The following is a 14,325-nucleotide window of genomic DNA, read 5'->3' on the forward strand; positions in this document are numbered from 1 at the left end:
TCATAAATTTTTTTTAGAAATTCTAAGCTCATTAGGTAAGTAGATCTAATATGTAAGATTGTTCAGAAAGAAAAGTCAAGCGCTGCGTCTCATCGAGAATCAACGGTAAGTATTTATACATATATTTGCAGCCCTGTTTTATTTTGACAGCATATATTTGCAGCATGATTTGATGATTTCATTAAATCGACAGCTGTCCAATCAGATAAACATGTAGAAGCTAATGAGTATCTATGGTAACGACCGGTAAATGATATATCGGCCTATCATCTGATGTTACCCCAAAATTCGATTTTTATAAATATTCCCAATAAATCTACTCAAGAGGATGATGTCACACCGATAACATCGATCAGGCACACCCTGAAAAATCTGCGCTATCTGCATCACGCCAGAAATGCACGTGGTGCAATGAGAAACCTATGCGCTTTGACAAGCTGCAGATAAATTATCTAGATGAATGGTCTGAAGCAAAAGATCTTTTGTTGGATAATGATTATCTAGAACACAGATGACAAGATGTTCTACGTGTGGCATGCTGTGACTAGTGTGAACGTTTGCCGTAGAGAATAAGCGCGGCGGAGAAGCGCAGTAAAATTGGTGGGAGAATCCTGTTCCAGGTACGTAGCTACGCGAAAACATATAAAGGGGCCTTGATTTATAATCAAAAAATCTGTTTGACGATGATAAGGCTGCTAGACTATCAATGACGAGTCAACGCTGATTGATGGTTGAGCGGAAGGTATGACGTAGAAGACTTTGTCGTTTTTTGAGACTAAGAAGAATTAGGAGATCGAAAGGCTTCTGAAGACCTAGAACCTTGTGAAGATGATACGGACCTGGTCGAAAGTCCGGAAGAAGGGAGGCGAGGCTCAGGCTTAGTGGCCCGCCATGTTTTTCACCAAGTGGGGTGTGTAGAAGAGGCCGGGGTGAAAATCATCTCTCGGGATATGCAGGTACGTCGGAATTAAAGTGTTTTTGATTACCTTGTACACGGGTAGCAAGTGGGTTTTCGAAAATTCCCAGATTTCGTGCGGAGAAGGTGCAAACGCGGCTTTATTTCGCAACGTCGTGTGCCCAGGCAATACTAGGCACCTCGTCGTCGTCCTATGACTCAGGGGAAACGCATAGCGCAATCGGCAAGGTTATTTGCATTATCCGAACAATGTTTTTGTTAACAATAACATCATCGGATTCATTGTTCTTCAGGAAGATAATATCGTTTACTTCGGACATTTCGAAAGTGCTGCTTAAGGCTTTCGGTGATGTCACGAATTATCCGGACAAGGGTGGCGCGCTAACTGTTCAATTTTATTACTGTCTTTGACCCTAACTGTACCAATTGTTCATCCCTTTGCGATTCGAAGTAGTCCTTTGTGCACAATGCTTCGCGTTTCGCCAAGGTCCTTGTACCTTACAATCATTCTTTGCCATGTCGAATGTTCGCTCGTGCTCCAGTGACTGAAGCAAGGCAATTTTTTTTTCCCTTTATTTTGATTGTGAGTATTCCTGACGTTGCGACGACGACGCCACTGATAGTATTACTTTACGACGTTCAAATATAAATGTTCATTGATTGTATTATTTGCATCAATTAAGTATATTTTCTGTGCGTTTCAGTGTCAAAATGGAAAGAAGACTGTACTGCTTATCCTTCACTAAGGCCTGCCATCATTGCAACGACGACACATCCACCGTCTGTGTACCTGAACCGGATACCCACTAACAGTCATTAACCAAATTATAAGCAATACCACTGCAAGTAACTGAGATAAAGCAACAAACACAGATCAATTTACAAAAATCACAAATACATAACTAAATAGGGATCCATTGACAAGTGGAAAGGGTAAAAGGCGAAAGGGTGGTGTTGGTGGCTGTTTCCGGCGGTGTTGAGACGTTATAAGGAAAAAAAAAAGAAACTTCGAAATTCATACAGGTAAGCACAACTGTTGTACGTAGGCTACATAAAAATTTCTTCTCTTGGCCACTTGATGAGCTAGTAGTACTTGCCACTCCAGGAGAGAGGATGATCACCCCGGAGGCAGCAGAGTTCGCGACAATTCGTGGGTTCTGGAGGAGATCCGTCGCGAGGGAATGAGGAACCCTGCTCCTCGTCTGGTTGGGATTGCGGCATCCCCAGGTGGGGGTGGGGTCTTTGGTAACAGGGCCGAGGAGGAGTTGCGCCAGTGGCTCGAGGCACGCCTGGACGCATTGGGAATTGACCCGGTGGCGTACTCGCGCTTTGTACTCAGCTTGCTGCGCCGCCCCGACTCGGCCCTCAGCCCTCCGGCAGAGGCAGTGGGCGTAGGCCGAGGCGGAGGACGTCGTACGCGCCAGAGACCTAGAGGGTGGCTGCCCTTGCCAGGAGACAGGGAACAGAAGCGTGCCGCCGTGCAATGTCTTACCAGCGCTGCTGACCAGGTAAACTTTCTTATGCTTTAACAGGAGTCATGCCTGACGGGCAGAGCGACCCACAATTTGAGGTACTTTGCGAGCTTACGGAGATTTAGGCCAAATGAAGTTGATGGAAATGCAGGATTTTTCTTTGTCCGGTGTTTTAGAAGTGTGGGGTGGAGTCGCTGGTGGACGAATTGTGTGCGAAATTGCGAGAGCTGGAAGGAGGAGGCTCGAGCGACGAAAAAGAAGAATGCAAGAAGACAGAAGTAGAATCAAAGGCAGCCTTCGAATCCCTGACTCCAAGAGACAAAGCCCTCAGATACTACGCTGCATTCCCGGCCTTGCAACCTGCCACCCCGAAAAAGTTTTCCCAGAGGAAGGACAGGAACGTGGGAAACAATAATAGCAACAATAAGATCAACTGTAACAATAAGAATAACAGCAAGAATAACACTAGCAACAATAATAATCGCAGCAACAATAACAACAACCAGAAGCCCCGTCATAGGAAAACGAAGATGGCCTTCGTAACTAAGGAAGAAGTTTTCCTGAGGATGACCATCGGGGGATCCAATGAAAATCCGCCAACCAGCGAGCGCGCATTCTTTCAGCAGGCAATCGATCTGCGAAGATCTGACGAAAAGGAAAACTACGGGTTCGCGAAATCGATGGAACGTGAACGAGAGAAAGAACGCGAATTGGAACTGGATCAGCTGCGATTGGCGCAGCTGCAAGCAAAGTTCGACCAGAGTTTAGAAGCACTATGGGATTCAGGTCCCGGCAATGCCCAGAATACGGCTTCGATTTGGGCAGCTCCTTCTCTCTCGATTCCTTCCGGACCACTCTGGCCTACGGACACCATCGATGCCACTTTCGCTTTGCCCATATCGGACAAGGGACACTCTGCAGCAGTGGCCGACACACCGTATCAGGAATCTATCATAGACGACTCACCGTTTATCCCATGGGACATCGATTTGATTGGCGTCGAAGATTACGCGGACGAATCCGGGAACAAGGAAAAGTCAGCAGGTACGTACAACAGAGTCAAGACTGTGGATATAGATAGATAAGACAATTTAGAGTCGACTTCTTTCGAAACGCACGTGTCCAATTGCAGAGTACAATGTGAATTGGTCCGATTCCATCATGGATGGACCCTGGTGCTGGAGAGATCTTGGCAGCAACTTGGCCACTCTGAACGACAGTCCACGAACAGGTAGCTGTTTCTTCCCGGTTGCACCTCACAAGACCCCCATTGGCACAGGCAAGCAATCTCGTTCGAACCTCAAGGTAAACAGCCTTCCGGATCCGGACGAAGACCTTCTTACATCGAACCGAACACACTTTCGGCCGATCAAGGATGACGGTCACTGGGCCGACGGGACCACGTTTCCCGTGAACAACACACTCGAGCGTGTTGCCTATCGCAGATCCGAGTCAGGTAACCTGCTCTATCTACCAGGAGGAGAGAGCCCGTACATGGAGTATCGGGAAAGCGATTCGCCTCCCCCTGCCGCGTCCTCGAATCTAACGCTGAAATTCAGGGTGCGTCAATGTGACAAGTGCGTTCAAACCGAGCCCATTCGATCTCCGGTCAAACGCAGAATTCTCTCCGAACAGGATCGCTTTTACCATTCACCGGTCGGTGTCGGAAGTTCTACTATCCAGGATCCTGTAGAAAACGAGAAGGATACTTTTGCAACGGGCCAACTCGGCTGGGTACAATCTAGCTTACCCTTACACAACGACAGGAAGAGGTAAGTTATTGTGAATCACCTTGACGTCGACTTTTGACGATATTTTAAGGATAGTTTTTGTAAAATCTGTTCTTCCTTATTTTACAGAAGACACAGCAGTAGCCTGAGATGCCGGCCATTGGCTGCATTGCGCCCACTAACCCTCTAACTGAAAAGACAATAAAGAAAAATACGATGAAAAAGTGAAAGGCTGAGATATAGGTAGAAAGGAGAAAGAAGGGAAAACTAAGAGGAGGTTGGAGTCGCCATGCTACCGGAATGGCGAGTTGTGTTTTAGCTATAATTTTATTTTTCTCAAAACACAGAGGAAAGAAGTTGAGAGTGCAAAGTACGACAGGGGGGTCCTCTTGGCATGTGGAATTTGTTATGCATGAACCCAAGAAGGCTCGGCTAGCCCCCTTGCCATCCGTAGGAAACAGCAATTCAAAAGCAAAAATACGAGAAACGCGAGAGTACTATGAAATATGAGTAATAATGGTTTATTCAGATGATAATTTTATGATTATTAATCCTTTGACAAAAGAAAAACAAAAAAACACAAAGAAAAACAAAAATGAAAAGTAAAAAAAGGGTATAACCTCAACGTCTTATTTAAACGATGAGAGAACATTGAAAAGAGTAATACGAGTGTATTTCCGATTTATTATTTCTAACTTGTTGATCATGATTTCTCCCATAGATTTTTGCCAAGATGACATATTTATTATTCGCTATTTCTCCGCACCGTGAGAATTCATTCTCACTTGTATCTCAATGTGCAAGATTTTAATTTTTCTCCTTTCGTCCCGTTTGGTGATATTCGCAACACTATATATAATTATCATATACAGGAAGACGTAACCATAATACAAGTAGACGAGGTGTAGCCACTAGCGATCGGACTTTCGCGCAGATCACGAAACGCCCAATGACGTCACGTTCAAAACTACATCAGTCCTACTTTGAGAGGGACTTTCTACGTGTGTTGATTTGTAAGGAGATCGTCCCTCATGCATACAAATAAACCAAATCAGAGTAGAGAGGTTCCGCCGGTGACGTCGCTATCCAAATACGCAGAATCGCTAGTGGCTATTATTCCTCATCTCTACTTGTATATAATGGACGTAACGTGCTCGAACTTTGGTACGTAGAAAGGTAAAAAAAAAACATCAAACAAAATATTTAAACATCTTTAAAAAGTTAAAGAAAAAAAAGAAAAGTCGATCGCTGCACGCTACGAAAAGATATTCAAGTGCTGTTCTATTTTCTTGTTTTTTTTCCTTAATTATTAATTAATTATCTTAATCATATTTCCTAATTATAATTTAACACCTTAAATGATTAACCTTCTCCTTGTACCCGACAACTCCCGTTATCCCTTACTCATACTATCCTAACCACTATCCAACCCCCTTGAATTCCAGAATCCATTGTTACTTGAGTAACCATATCCTGCATCCAATTCAAATTTAAGAAAAAACGTACTATTTTCCTCACCAGCACCGCAGATCCTGAAATCCCAAAATTTCCCAAAACTTTCCCTTATCTACGACACACGATACACATCCAATAACACACAAGATACACACTTGTCCCCTATGGAAACCAAGTAACTGAAAAACGTACATGTATAAAAGTGTATTTGAAAAACGTGCACACCTTGAGATAAAAAGGTGTGATGAAAAAATGGAACATAAATTGTCCCTAAGTTACATGAGAAATGCCTGTTGATAATGATAATAGGGCGTACGTGTCACTGCGCGACGGAGGAATGATGGATGTTATCTAACGAATGCTCCCTTGGAAGAGATGAAAAACTGAGAAAGGAGAAATGGAAATATGCAATGAAACACAAAATATATTCTTTGAGAGAAGGATGTACGCAATGGGAGTAACCAAATAAAGGCATTGCAAACTGAATGTTCAATTACGTCCCTCGTGGTCCTCGCAGAACATTTTTCCTCTTTCTCCTCTATATTATTTTTTTGCATTAAAATGGTCGTTGGGTGAAAACATTAGCTTTAACGGCTCTTAGTAGTTGTCACTTAGATGACTAGTTATTACCACATGATTTTTTCTCATAAAAAAAGCATTTTCTAATTATGCAATATGCGTCATATACAATGAAACTAATCAATAACCACGAATGATATCCTCTTGTCTTTAATTATGTATTTTTACAATTAAACATACACATTCGCTTAAATTGACATGAATAATTTGTGCGTGCAAAACAGCATCAGGGAAATGAGCAGTTCGACCAACGACAGAATTCTGGAACTTTGTATTATAGATGTTGCGATTTTCGCGTGAATAATTCATTTTATTCGTAACAAAGTAGTAACGTCGTCTGGTAAGTGTCGTTTGGAAATGTTGTAATTAGTTTTCATCTGAGTATAAAGCCGATTTTCGTTGTAAGGATTTAGAGGGTTGACAATGCTCAGACACTGTTATTAATTGGACGGTCAAGTTATCGATTCTGGACACTATACTCATCTCATACGTATGGATGTGTGTGTATATACATACACCGTGCATTCATTATGAACTTATTGAAATTTTAACATACAAGCGTATCAGTGAAAATGAAAGACTTCTTGCATCTTCAACATTTAGAATTTTTCATCATTCAACGATATACAGGGCACACGTGCAAACGTAATTCTCTGTGTTTTCAAAAAGACACTGCGTTTCAAGTAACAGATTCCAACCTATGCAAACTTTGCGTTTCTCCACAATTTATCCGATATTTTGGGCGTCGCCACATTTTTTATCGGCAAAATACAAAGCAAATTTTCAAAATTTAAAAACGCGCCCGAAACTTTGGCTGTGACTGAAACGCGCGTGTAGCTGCTGGTTGCAAATTAAATCTTATCGGCTTAACATTTGGTACACCCTTCGGCACTTGGTGAATATTATGATTCGCGTTATTGGCTCTGGGTCGATATCTATACCACCAGTATTCAAAGGCCAGTGTCAGGCAAGCCAAGCCAATTCCCACGAAAATGACAATGAAAACGCCACCGATATTTTGAATGCTAATCCCGTCACTCTGGTCGTCTTGCTTCTCGCACGTCTTCTTCAACGGATTTCGATTCCACCACTTCTCTTTGAGCTTCTCCAACTTTCGTCTGTTCAGTAGGACCAGGATTCTGCAAACGGCACGTAAACGTATAAGCTACAGTTATCCGCAGTACCAAAGTATTCTAAGAAGAGTGATCCTGGTACGAACGCGTTATTGAACTGATCCTTGAGAGGCGATCCTTGCTGGACAGCAATGGCGTACGGCTTTCTAGAGAACTCCTCGCCCACCATAGTGAGGTCGCAATTGGTCATGGTAAGATACCTAATGTCGGTTGCATCGCCGATGAATGCAAATTCGTCGTTGGAATTCTTAGAGCGTCTTACTCTACTCAGGGCGTCCTCCATGTCCGTGGGGAAGCCGGCCTCCTTCATGGCTTGAAACATCTTCGTGTATTTGTCACTCACCGGATAATCCCAAACGGCCAGCTTCGCCCTTTCCACGTCAGAGAGACTGTCGTTCAGACTCATATCCTTCCAGATCCTGCGAATTATTTTAATTCTTTTAATCAGAATGTCTAAGAACTACGTCAAAATTCGAGAATATGTATTTAAGAAATGTGAAGTTTTCAATGTAAATGTTGCAGAGGAAATAGGAATATGAAAATCAGAATACGATGCGGTTTTTTATTCATGCATTGAATATTTAATTCTCCAATATCCAACTGAAAAACAGGTGCGAATTTCAAGTGGGAATAATCCGCTTGGCCTCCATTCGATCATCCACATACTATTTTTCATCGGAATAGCAACAATCTGCTTCGATAACGAGATTTTCGTAAACGCCCAACTGTGCTTTGAACGTTCGAAAGTTCAATGCGAACATCAACACCAACGATAATGTTCATGAATTATTTCATTGTTATTTCCTTTTAGCCCGGAACCGCTATGTTGTTCCGTTTTTAATTTTCCAACATGCCAACGTATTCAGTTTTTATGACAAACAATTTTACGAATTCGCACAACAGATTCACGACGCTTCCATTCTCGTTTGAAATTTCTCATTTTCAATGAACCGCGCCAATGGGATCCAACGGAAATTTATTTGTTTTCTCTCACTCTTCTATCCCTCTTTCTCGCACTCTTATTTTTCTTTCAATTTCAGCAAGCAAAACATTCGCCGGGACTCGCACAAGCAACGTAGCCCGAATACAGCTATGCCCTGCTAATAAAGTGCAATTTCCATAACGTAACACTGAGTTATTGCCACTCCAAGTGTAAAGGCAAATCTGTCACTTGGCTCAGATCAGCGAAGCGAACAACAAGACTAGCTAGCTAATCCTTGAACCAGAATTTCCCAACATGTACTTCGAACCCCAATAATAATTCATTGGCTGCTCATCCCGAAGCCATGTTGTTCAATAATTATCCCAATTACACGGGTTCACGCTGAGGTAAAAAGTATCGACGCTGATTTGCTCGATCGATTAATCACCGAGTGTCCCAGACGTTGGTGGCGCAGCTACGCCATGACGGATAAAGTAGGAACTTGTTCGGCGGCCAACATAACAGGAATCACCGTTATTACATCTGCGACTACAAGTAAGGATTCTATTATTCTATCGAGCCTCGGTAAGTATTAATTCGTGTAAATATTAACATATTTAACGAGAGCGAGTCTCCCGACGTCAAAGGTAGTCCTCCCAACCTAACCTAACTAAATGAAGTTGCGCCTGTAAACGAAATGCAGCTGGAGTCTACTCGCTTGTAATGATGGTCGTCATTGAGTATTCATAAAGGAATGAGTCTTTACGTGTTACGGCGAAATAATCTCCATTGAAGCGTGACACTGGCACTTCAGCGAATAATTGAACTAGTCCGTCCTTATCTTTACGAATAACACGAACGCGCACGCTTTGCTCCGCTTGTCCATGGAAGAACGTGAACTCCGTCGAAAGTGAATTGCTATAAATTTGACCACGCGATACAATCTTGCGCATGTACGTATATAGTATATCTGTAGTTCGGAAATCGTCGTTGAATAGGCAGATGAGCAGTGCGATTATTTCGAGAGCTACATTTTCCAGGAACACCAAGCGAGTCTGTATAAATGGCCCATGCGATAATCGGGGACGCGGCATTTTTCAACGATAAATTAACGAGAGCAATACCCATCACATGCGTGCATCGCGTGTGTGTACCTTGCCTATCTGCACACGTGCACTAATCGTTAATGCAAGTATCGTTATCGAATGCATTACAGTAGAATGCGGATGCATTGTAAAATTGAAAATTATATTTCAAAGAATAAAACTCCAGACGATTCTGGTAAAACTCCATAGTGGAAATATACGAATGGATCGTCGCTCTATAGCAGCAGTAGCGTAATGCGCATTGTCAGCACGTGAAATCGGCAAAATCGAATTGTTCCAGTCTATAAAATCGTAGGATATGCATTCTAACGTTTCTCTCCCGGAATTGCAAGAGAATTTGTGCAGCGAGCCGGGATGCATCCTGTGTACCGAGATTAATAGCTAAAAGTTGGCAGTGCATTAGACCAGACTACCTGGACGCAACGGACTTCATCAGAATCGCTGGAAGTAATGATTATAGGAAAAAGCAACTCACTCGTAAAATTTCTTCTCGATGTCGGCCATCCTCTGGAAGTAGGTGTAGGCGGACGAACCCTGGAGCGGGGCATATTGAATCTTGTACTGCTTGCTGAGGTCATCCAAAGACTCGACGGGAGTATCCAACCTAGAGACCGTCAAAAAAGCAGCAAGATTCGCAGTGTAGGAAGCGATGATGATGAACCCAAAGAGCCACCAGGTTGCCGCGACTAGTCTGCCCGAAAGATTTTTCGGCGCTTCGCCTCCACCCTGAGGCGTCAAGGAAGTCATGCAGAACCAAAGGCACTCCTTCAGGTTGAACTCGCGCTTCTCCTCGTCGTCCTTGTACTTCTCGCGGTTATTCTGATAGCTGTACGGCGACCAGCGATCGAAGACCCACATGAGGAAGCTCGTGAAAAAATATGCGGCCAGGATGCAGAGCCAGACGTCATTCTCGAGAACAGTGAGGAACTTGAAGAGGGAGGTGGGTGTTTTGGGTTTTAGCATGAGAATCGTTATGCCCACTAGGTCGTAATAGGGCACTGTGAAGTCCACTACGTTCTCCCTCTCGGCCATCACGGACAATGAGCCCAGCGCTATGTCCGCTCTCTTGTCTTTCAGCTCCTTTATCATCCCGTTCCAATTCCCTTCTTCGTCCATGTTACCGAAGAGCTTGTCATCGACCTCACGGATCTCGTACTCGAACATGAGAATCTCACGAATCTCGTTAAGTAAGTCGATGCAGTAACCTGACCACGTGTCGTTTTCAGCATCGTACACGATGAATGGAGCCTGCTGAACCGTTACTACGCGATAGCTCGTTAGCGCCGTGTGATTCGTTAATAGATCCTCCTCGAAGACCTTTATGAAAGTTTTAATAACCAGCATCAAGGCAACATGTAGCGTTCGGTGAAGGTGTTTAATGGGCAGATGTGAATGGCCATTGAGTCGAGTGAGAAGCCAATTGTTCCCGTTGCAAGAAAATACACTAGCCGAGGGTTGACGGAAAGTAAATTTATCGAACCAGGCTCGATTAAACGCCCCGCCGAATGCATTAACCTCTCTTATCGAATAAGGAAAGGAACGAACCAAAGATAACTAATGTATGGGCTTTGGAGGGAAGAGCGGATTTAGGTACAGTAATTGGAAAATAATCGATCATGCAGGCATGATCTCAGTTTCGTACTTGCCTGCAAGTCGCCGTCGACGTCGGCTTGCCACGCGCCTATTTCCTCCGTTGATATGGGATTCCCGTTGTTAATTATCACCAGATTGATCGTCATGCTGAAGTTGGCGCGATGGTCGCCATTCGACTTGCCCCAAGCGAATCCTCCGTAAGTCGGGACAAAGTCGCTGTTGCGCGTCGTGACTTTCAACGTGGACAAAAAGTCAAAGTTCCTCACGGGAGTGTTGTTGACGTTGTAGTCGTCGCAGCTGATGTGACTGGGTTCTCTGGGCCACTGACGGGACTCCAACGCCGACCTCATGGCCGAGATACCAAGACGAACCAAGTCGTAGTAGAATGCCGAGAGCAGCAGTGGTTTCGGCAATAAGCCACGACTGGTCAGCTCGCTCAAGACTTGCTGACTTGCGGCGGGCTTCGGTTTCAAAAAGAGAACGGAGATGTTCCTGCAGGCGCATTGTAGACTGAAGTCGTCGAGTGTGAGTCCGTACCAGGCGTACTTTCTACCTGTGAAGTTCAAGGACTCGCCTGCGTCCAGAGCGACACTAAGGGTCTCCTGGTCGCCGAGGACGAAAAAGTTGACAATGTCAAGATCACGCAACCGCGACAGCTGCGACTGCAACTCGGTGGTCGTTTGCTTCGCCTCGATGATCACGTGTCTCGTCGGCACGTTTTGCAGAAGACTCTTGTACTTGTGATCCATTACGTAACCCTCGTCGAAGAGAATGGCGGCGTTGCTGATATTCATGGACAGGCACAGCTGTCTGATGACCTCAGGAACAAGGTCGGGCGGTGGCATCACTTGCACCAGATACTTTGTTTGATCCGGTGTCAAATTCTCCCATTGCTGTAGATCACCTTGCTGACCGTACTGAGCGGACAGAGTGGGCAAGCCCAGAGCTGCCGTGAAGGAGCAGACAGTCTCAGCGCCCAAACCTGACTTGGTCGTGTCCAGGACCAAGTCTGGGACTTTGGTGCTTCCTGCTCGTAGCGCCAAATCCCAAGCGGCGCAGAGTCTGTCCAATGTATCTCTCGGATCGGATCCGTTGATCAGCACAGTGGAGACCTCTCCTATCCAGCCTGGATTCTTATCTCTCAGAGTCTTCAGGGCATTTATCACGCTCTTGTTGGCTATGTCGTTAGTCACGTCGTTCACGATAACTGCGGGTCGTTAAAAGATTAATTACAGTCAAGACATCTAGATATCTTGAGAGATAGCGAACACTGCCACTGCTAACGGCAATGCCAAATTCAATTGAAAAACACGTCGATGGCCTAGAGTATCGTTTGTCCTGATGCATCGATATGATTATTTAAAGTTTTCCGAGCCATTATTCAAAGATTTATGGCAAACCTATCGAAAGTTCGAATTAACTGGCGACCTCTGACCTTACCCGCTGAATATTAACGGGAGTCCATAGTATTAGCAAATACTATGTATTTCGAAGGGAACTTATTTCCCTGGCGGTTATCTTGAGAAGTGTGACGCTTGATGTATGGATACTGCGCGTGTATATCTGTATAGCAGCGAATGTGGCTACCGCGAGAGAGCGATTGAAAAATATTCATTTAAATTTCGAAACATCCGGATAAATCGAACCTACGTGACTCGATCTAGCGTACCTCGAGCAATTGCGAGTGCACGAGAGCAGGTCAGACGTAATATCATGGAACTTGGATGAATTCATGCATGGTGGGATATTCCAAAAATATTGAACGCACGACTGGTAAATCGATCACTCGGTAAATAAGCAACAGTCAGCTGTCCCGAATATTAATTAAAAATACCAGCAATCGCTGTCACGTCGGTACTCTGACAATTCGTCAGTCCCCGCCCTGCCTTCGCACCCTCATTGTCTACGATTCTCTAATTCCAGAATGTTAGTTGGAAAGCAGTGACGCGTGTGTTGCCTGTCCAGCACGATGCTGACGTCATCGTCCAAAAAGTTTCACCAGATTTTCAATAGATTTTAATCACTGACATAAGATATACCTACAGAGATTAACGGGTCTGACATCCCTATTGGCCGACGTTCCCCCTGGATCCTGTTGTGCTTCGGCAACTTCGTACCCACGTCGAGAGAAAGTCGCGCAGTGGATCGCGATCACCAGGAGCAGGAGTTTCATGTCGACTACGTTTGTCCCACAGGATGCGGTGCGACGTCCCTACGTGTCACGACGCGATCACCGAGTAGGAGGGGCGGGCGAGGGGAGGTGGCGCACGCGAAAACAAATCGACAGATATCGCGAAGGGGAAAAGCGTGCTCGGGACACTGAGGGTGGACAGGAGCGCTTTCCCGGTTGATGGTCAGCTTATTTGTGTTTGTCCATCGGTTGCCGAGGGGATGACCCAATCAATCCTCACCGACCGTCCTCTCAACCCCTTTTTCTGAAACCCCTTTCTTCCTCCCCCTCACGGACTACATATATCTACGGTCCTCGTACGCGTCGTAGCTGCGCGATCTTCTCGAAAACCTTGGCACGTATAATGCAGCTCTGTAGTGTCTACTGCTTTGTTAGCCATGCTGTAGCACGCATCGCGAAAGGACGCCTTTGAAAAGACTTCCGAAGGATACGTGACGTCGCGTATACGCTACCACGTCCTACATTAACATGAGGCGTGCCTAGAGGCGACTTGTAACAGCCGACAATGAGTATTTGCCTTACCGAAGAATTATTCCGTCGTTGATTTTCACGGGGTCTTCCAGGCGTCAAGACGCTCGGAAAGTCTCGACGAGTCAGTGACGTCATTAGCTCCGGCTACAAGAATTTTTGGTCCAACGTTTCCCGCTGATATCTTGAATTTAACGTGAGTGCACCGGAATCTTCACTGTCTTCTGAAAACAGGAGCATGAAATTGGCGCTGGCATCCTTCGGGAAAGAGTGCACGCGACGTGTAATACGTGCACTTAATCCTTGCCAAGATGATGTCGGCCATTTCTTTTCCGTTTCCTCCGGCATTTGGAGTCCCGAGATATTACTATTTTACTACGTAATTTCAAAGCGAAGGCAAATACACTGTGACAAGGTCTACGTTGAACACATATTTCACACTTTTTCTTTTTTTCTTTTCTTCGCAGTTGGTATTCCTTGTGCCCTTCCGTTCCTTCCGTCTTCCTTCTTTTCCAAGTTTCTTCAAGATCTTAGGAAACTGCTCTTCGTCGTTCGTACAGGTATATCTATACGGGCAGAATGCTGAGAATTCGCATGCACGCCTCGCGTGTCGATGGGTCGCTGATGTAGAAATTTCGTACCATATAACGAGAAAAGCTCACAAGGCCTGCCCCTTGAGATCCTGACCGCATGCTACTTCATTATGTATCGTGCATTAGTTCGTCGAGCTTCGTTCAATGTCCCACGAGAGGCTTTAACG

The 14,325-nt window shown here is 44.8% G+C and overlaps 2 protein-coding genes across 3 annotated transcripts; one reads left to right on the top strand and one right to left on the bottom strand.

Annotated features, from left to right (window-relative positions):
• The first annotated feature begins 807 nt into the window (after positions 1–807).
• On the top strand, positions 808–6,059 carry LOC107263102. 2 transcript variants are annotated; one of them, XM_015729953.2, is made up of 7 exons: positions 808–956; positions 1,621–1,939; positions 2,022–2,424; positions 2,565–3,432; positions 3,521–3,948; positions 4,024–4,160; positions 4,248–6,059. In XM_015729953.2, exons 3-7 carry the CDS (start codon positions 2,098–2,100, stop codon positions 4,306–4,308), a joined length of 1,821 nt encoding a protein of 606 aa, XP_015585439.1. In that variant the 5' UTR covers positions 808–956; positions 1,621–1,939; positions 2,022–2,097; the 3' UTR covers positions 4,309–6,059. The 2 variants fall into 2 exon arrangements, with proteins under 2 accessions (XP_015585439.1, XP_015585438.1); XM_015729952.2 differs by having other exon boundaries at positions 3,521–4,160.
• A 232-nt stretch (positions 6,060–6,291) lies between these two features.
• Positions 6,292–13,582, bottom strand: LOC107263100 (ionotropic receptor 25a). The gene is made up of 5 exons (XM_015729949.2): positions 12,950–13,582; positions 10,960–12,113; positions 9,789–10,630; positions 7,372–7,704; positions 6,292–7,291 (listed from the first exon to the last, which is right to left on the bottom strand). The coding sequence occupies exons 1-5, from the start codon at positions 13,077–13,079 to the stop codon at positions 6,943–6,945; spliced, it is 2,808 nt and encodes a 935-aa protein (XP_015585435.1). The 5' UTR covers positions 13,080–13,582; the 3' UTR covers positions 6,292–6,942.
• Between the last annotated feature and the right edge of the window lie 743 nt (positions 13,583–14,325).

The sequence above is a fragment of the Cephus cinctus genome, unplaced genomic scaffold, assembly GCF_000341935.2.
Source record: "Cephus cinctus unplaced genomic scaffold, Ccin1 Ccin1_scaffold0132, whole genome shotgun sequence".
Classification (NCBI taxonomy): domain Eukaryota; kingdom Metazoa; phylum Arthropoda; class Insecta; order Hymenoptera; family Cephidae; genus Cephus; species Cephus cinctus.

Excerpts from the sequence above, each read along its gene's own strand:
- LOC107263102 (XM_015729952.2), top strand. The coding sequence starts at position 2,098 with ATGAGGAACCCTGCTCCTCGTCTGGTTGGGATTGCGGCATCCCCAGGT. Across the intron at positions 2,425-2,564 it reads TTACCAGCGCTGCTGACCAG|AAGTGTGGGGTGGAGTCGCT; the intron begins GTAAACTTTCTT and ends CCGGTGTTTTAG. Across the intron at positions 4,161-4,247 it reads TTACACAACGACAGGAAGAG|AAGACACAGCAGTAGCCTGA; the intron begins GTAAGTTATTGT and ends CTTATTTTACAG.
- LOC107263100 (XM_015729949.2), bottom strand. The coding sequence starts at position 13,079 with ATGAAACTCCTGCTCCTGGTGATCGCGATCCACTGCGCGACTTTCTCT. Across the intron at positions 10,631-10,959 it reads ACGTCGACGGCGACTTGCAG|GTCTTCGAGGAGGATCTATT; the intron begins GCAAGTACGAAA and ends ACTTTCATAAAG. Across the intron at positions 7,705-9,788 it reads ATCGAGAAGAAATTTTACGA|GATCTGGAAGGATATGAGTC; the intron begins GTGAGTTGCTTT and ends AATAATTCGCAG.